Here is a 6,074-nt window from a genome sequence, read left to right as displayed (position 1 = left end):
AGCAGGTTGAACAAGGGAGGGAGAATGAAGGGAGGGAGGTGGGAGTCAAGGAGAAGGGAAAGTGGAAGTATGTAATAGAAGTACTTTAACTGACAAAACACCTGTCAAAAAATTATCTTTTGTATTTGCATTTATTTTGAGTCTCAATATTACCCAATCCCATGATATTGTTGGATATCATGCAGCCAATCCTATTTCTGTCCTTGGAACATTATACCATGATAGGAGCCAAGTCTTTGGTTACTAAGGAATATCACAGCAGCAGTAACATTAAGTCCTTATATTTGTTTCTGCGATTCCTGAATGTCCCACTGAAATCAAAATCCATTTTTTTAAAAGATTTTATTTATTTATTCATGACAGACAGAGAGGGAGACAGAGGCAGAAACACAGGCAGAAGGAGAAGCAGGCTCCATGCAGGGAGCCCGACGTGGGACTCTATCCGGGGTCTCCAGGATCCGGCCCCTGGGTGAAGGCGGCGCTAAACCGCTGAGCCACCAGAGCTGCCCCTCAAAATCCATTTTTAAAACAAAGAATAATCAGAGTGTTTTTCTTTACCACTTTCCCATTTTCATTCCATCCCTGAGTTCTTTTTGCTCCACAACTTTCTCATGGCATTTTTCACCTCTGCATTTCTGAGTGTGTAGATGATGGGGTTCAGCATGGGTGTAACAACCGTGTAGAACACAGCCACCAGTTTGTCCTCAGTGAAGGTGGAGGAAGGTCGCATGTAGAGAAAGATGGCAGGTCCAAAGAACAAGAGGACCACCATGATGTGAGAGGCACAGGTAGAGAGAGCTTTGCGCCTCCCCTCTGCAGAATGGTTCCTCAAGTTGAACAGGATGACAATATAGGAAGACACCAAGATAAGGAAGGAGCACAGAGCAATTAAGCCACTGTTGGTCAACACAATAACCCCCTCCACAAAGGTGTCAGTGCAGGCAAGTTTGAATAATGGCTGAAGATCACAGAAGTAGTGGTCAATCACATTGGGGCCACAGAAGGGCAACTGGATGGTGATAAGAATCTGTATAATGGAGTGAAAAAAGCCGCCAAGCCAGGAGCCAGCCACCAGTATATGACATAGTTGGCGGCTCATAATATTCATATAATGAAGAGGCCTGCAAATAGCCACATAGCGGTCATAGGCCATCACCACAAGCAAAAGGATCTCAGTGACCCCAAAGAAGTGGAAGAAGAATATCTGAGCTACACAGCCTTCCAGGGAAATGGTTTTAATCTTAGTAAGTAAGTCTGTGATGAATTTAGGGACAACAGTAGAGGAGTACGTGATCTCCACCAGGGACAGGTAGCTAAGGAAGAAGTACATGGGGGAATGCAGACTCTTACTGACATTGACTGTCAGGACAATGAGGCCATTGCCCACCACCGTGGCCAGGTACATGAGAAGAAATACCACAAAACACACTCTCTGAACCTCTGGATCCTGGAAAAGGCCAACGAAGATTAACTCAGTCACATTATTTGTAGTGGATTCCATTTGGAGAAGATGGATCTCAGAGAAGAGCCCTGTGACAAAATAAGCGTCATAACACTAATCATTCATGTTTATGTAGCACTTGCCTGTTAATAGAACCTTTCATCCATATTATCTTACTGGTTTATTTTACTTATTTGTTAATTTAACCAATGTTTATCCATTCACTGCCCAATAGCCCATCCTATACAAGACACTATGCAATTTATCTCACAAAAACTCCACAATCCCTATTACACAAGTGAAAAAACTAAGCCTCAGAGAGGTTGTGAATTAGTGAAGCCTCCCAGTAAGAAATGGATCCAGAAAAAGAACATCATTTTTTTCTAACTAGCATGTCATTTCAAGTATACCACACTGAAAATAATACCCAGCATTTTCAGCACTAAGAAGTATCCATATTGCCAACAATTCTCCCATTCTCAACATTTCTTATCATGCCTTTGTGTGAGAAATTCTCCAGTTAACTTCTGCTCTTGAATCCCTTTTTCCCCCATTTACTCATAAGAAATGTTGATCTCATTCATAGTTCCCCTTTTCTAGACAGTGTCTTCAATATTTTCCTTACATGGTATTATCAAAGGTTCTGAATTTCTCAGGCCCTATTGTTTTGTCCAATCCAACATCTTCATGAATTTTTGTAAACTTTTTGAGAAAGTTGTGATGCCCGGGACCAAGGTAGACATCTGGAAGTTGTCAAGAATACAGGTCAATATAAAACAGTAGTTCAAATATAATATATGGAGATTCACCAGTTTGCTTGTTTATGTCTCCCAGTTTTCCCACCTTTGGCAAACACTTTCATCGGCAGGAGGTGAGGATTTATTTTAACCAAATTCCTTGACCAAATGCTTCATTAAGCACCTATCATGTGCCCAGGCAATTCAGGACATATGAAAGAAGAAAGAAAAATGACTGTCATCCTCAGGAAGCTTGTTACTTCATGCAATTCAAGAAGCATATTTATGAAATGAGGTAGAGGAAACTCTCGAGATCTTCCCTGCTTTTGAATTTACTTTGAAGTCGTCAATCACAATGTGGTACACCTGAAACTACTGTAACACTGTGTGTTAGCTGTACTTCAGTCAAAAAAAAAAAGTAAAATTATTTTGAAGTATTTATTATTCCTCTTAGTTTTTCTTCTTCCACTTGTGCTTTCATACTGAAACTGATTAAAATAAATTTCTCTCATAGTAAAAATTGGAAGATATACACAAGGTGAAAATACACTGAGAGAATCCTGGCTAACACTGGAGACAAAACAGAGGGTTATCAGTATGAAAGAAGGACACTGAGGAAGAACAACTGAACAGGAGAGAGAAGTAAGAGAAGGTCCCCTCACTGGTGCAGAAGATGGAAAACAAGGCAGGCATCAGAAACAACATACAGAGGCTGTGAAATAGTCTGGTGGCCCAAGGGAAACTAAAGCATATGGTCACCTGATGTTCACCATTGTCATTGTCATTGTCATCCCAACAGCGACAGATACTGCTGACATTTAGTCAGTACCTACTGTGTGATGGACTCTGGTAAACATTTTACTGTTGTCCCCTCCATTAATTCTTCCTTTGAGGGAGCTAATTGATAGGTGAGTAAACTGTGACTCAGAGAGGCTAAGTAAATTGCCCAAATACACACAGCTTGTGAGTAACTGAGCCAAGGCTGAAACCCAGGACTTTCTAGAAAGGGAGGAAGAACCACCACTCCATAGAGGAGAAAGGGGTTAGCCACCCCAGCACCTTAGAGAAACAACACCAAGACCCATGGTTGATAGAAAACGTGTCCAATTATGCTTTCCCTGTGAACAGCAGGAGTATTCCAGGGAACTCCAAGTTATTGGGAACATTTTGATGCCACCATCTCTGGAACAAGAGAGATAAGAAGCTATGTGAGATACTGAGAGTGTGAGACTTGAAGATGCCCCTTCCTCCTCTGCTCCCATGGCATGGCTTTGACCAGAGGTTAGAGCTACAGCTGGTGACACTGAGCTGGGGAGTCTGTATCTCCCAGCAGGGGTACCCCTCTTTCCAGCTGGGTCTTACAGCAGCACCATCATTTTGCCTGGTCCTCAGGCTTGAATCTTTAGAGTTGCCTCTTCTGCATTTTCCATGTTTACACAATCCCCACATTCTATTGCTTTCCCCACTCTCTCCATTTTCAGGCAGAATATAAGCTCATGTGAGGAGTACCACAGTTCCCCCCCATGCTCCTACTATCTCCAGAAGTCCCAGGTCATATCCTGTCAATGTGTTCTGCAAGCTGAAGTCAGAATTCTTCCTGAGTCCCTCTGCTCAGATCACTAAGACACCACCAATATCTTTTCGTTGCCTGGAAATCAGCCTTCAATTCTTCCACCTGACTTTTAGAAGCTCTAAAGTATTTCCTCATGCTCCTTCAAGTCAGCTTTACTGACTACTAAAAAACACATACTTTTGTTCTATTTAGAGATCCCCTCACCGTCTCATGAAGGCAAGCTGATAACCACCACAAGAGGATCTCTTACTTTTCACATTACATGGTGGTCTGCTCGCCTGCTTCCCACTCCAAGTCCTACCCGCCCTACAATGTCCACTGTCTAGGAAGTCACACTTCCACACTAGTTCATTCACCTCAGCTCTCGACTCTGAGATTGATTGCTCTGTTAAATGCAGTAACACATGTAGTACTCAGTTCACAGCAAGCCCTCAATAAATGTAAGCTATTTTTATTATTAACCTTACAGATGGGGACTCGATATATATGTAGACTTTTGATTGATGATAAATTGATTAACCAATAGAATTGATAAGAAAGAACTAGATTATTTAACACTATCTGTCTATATTTTCCTTTCAGTCAATCTTGACTTCATATGACACAGGTGTGACTGTGTTTCATCAAATATATAATATTATGAATAACGTAGATCATTTCTATTTCAGAAACACATTTTACTGCACTGGGTGAAAGCCACACATGTCGAAACTTTGCAATTAAGTTTTCCATTAACTGGGTGGGGAGGATCACTAAAATCATCATGTTCCATAGAAGACATTTGCTATTCTTTGTATTGTCCAGTGTTGCATGGACATGAATTGTCTAATTCTCATTTAAAAGACCAAATCTTTTAAACACTCATGGACATATATCTGAGTTTGTATGTTGAAAAGATTACCATTTAGAACCACATGGTATGTATTTTAAAATACAAACTAAAAATTCATTAAGGAAATGTAAGACAATTGTATCAGGTAGAGTGCATGGTGGGATCATTGGGAGATACACAGGTGCCGAATAGCTGAAGGTCAGGGGTGACTTGCCTTTTAATGGAGGGCATGATTCTAGGTTCATGGACCTCTAAAGGACTAGAGAAAACAAAACAAGAACTGTTGAGCTGCCCTTCTCTCTCCTCAGGGACTGATCTACAGTAGGGGTTATGGGAACAAGCACTGCAGTTAGCAGCCCATTCTTAGTTCTGGCACCCACATGTCACATGTCCTTGTAAACATGTTCTTTTATTTTCTTGGAATAGGGTAACAATTCATACTTGACATGGTTGTGACAAGCATTAGACCTGAGATAAGATATATAAAGCACTCAACACGATTGCCTGGCAAATAGGAAGCTCTCAATAAGTAGTAGCTATTTATTAGCTTACACTTCCTAGTATTTATTTACATGTTTCTCTGGTTTCGCATTCCTCCTGGCCCAAAAGAAAGACTGTAACAAATTACCTCCTCTTCCCCCCAGCACTTGTCCAAATAAAACCATCATCCTAAGATCACAGATTATGAGGTAATCCATGGATTACATGTAAGCCTAGGTAGGTAATTTATATTCTAGATGACACTAACTAGCTAGAATTTTATCCTCTAAAATAAAGCCACAATGAGAGAAAACTGACAAGGACAAAATAATAAGTGATGGAGAACCTGGAAGACCTATTGCAATGAACTTAAAGTCACATCACAAGGGCCTCCTTCCCACAATTCATTCTAGATCCCAGGTAATACTTTATAGAATCCCAGAATGTGAATGCTAAGGAGAACTTTAGGGCACATTCTGTCTAGCCCCCTTTTTTTTTACAGAAGCAAAAACTGATGCACATGGAGGAAAAGTGACCCACTCTAGATCACACAGTGATTTGGAGCCTCTTACATTCAGTCAACCTGAGACATTCTTCTGGGTATGGCATTACCTACCTTTTTTGAGTCATGTTCAGTTTTAAAGCAAAGATCTGAACATAAAGGTTCTTCTCCTTAGAGTTAGAAACAATTTCTCCCTCTGCTGAAAGAGCTCATCAGTCAAAGGGATGCCCTGGGTTGAAGAGACTGAAGGGGTGTGCCCTGGAACACAGGAGGCTCGCTTCACAACAAAACTCTTCCACCATTCTTTCGTCTGCATTGAAGGCCTCCAGTGGGCTACACCGCTTCACCTGAGCTAAGACACCAGGTGAAACAGAAGAAATTTTAGAGCTGAAAGGCAATTTGAAGATTATTGGTCAGATCTTCTTAGTTTACAGATGAAGCAGCTAAGAGAGAGTTTAACTGACTTCTGAGTCACACAACTAGCTACTGGTCAAGTTGCTGAGACATTA

The 6,074-nt window shown here is 41.1% G+C and overlaps 1 protein-coding gene across 1 annotated transcript; it reads right to left on the bottom strand.

The window, feature by feature from the left end:
• Positions 1–438: 438 nt before the first annotated feature.
• On the bottom strand, positions 439–1,579 carry LOC144293222 (olfactory receptor 4B1). Its single transcript, XM_077864317.1, has one exon. The coding sequence runs from the start codon at positions 1,499–1,501 to the stop codon at positions 572–574; it is 930 nt and encodes a 309-aa protein (XP_077720443.1). The 5' UTR covers positions 1,502–1,579; the 3' UTR covers positions 439–571.
• Positions 1,580–6,074: the final 4,495 nt, after the last annotated feature.

This window comes from Canis aureus, chromosome 21 (genome assembly GCF_053574225.1).
Source record: "Canis aureus isolate CA01 chromosome 21, VMU_Caureus_v.1.0, whole genome shotgun sequence".
Lineage (NCBI taxonomy): Eukaryota > Metazoa > Chordata > Mammalia > Carnivora > Canidae > Canis > Canis aureus.
Note: the sequence above shows the minus strand (reverse complement) of the source record. Positions and strands in the feature narration are given on the sequence as shown.

What these genes read in the sequence shown, in the direction of transcription:
- LOC144293222 (XM_077864317.1), bottom strand. Translation starts at nt 1,501, where the DNA reads ATGGAATCCACTACAAATAATGTGACTGAGTTAATCTTCGTTGGCCTT.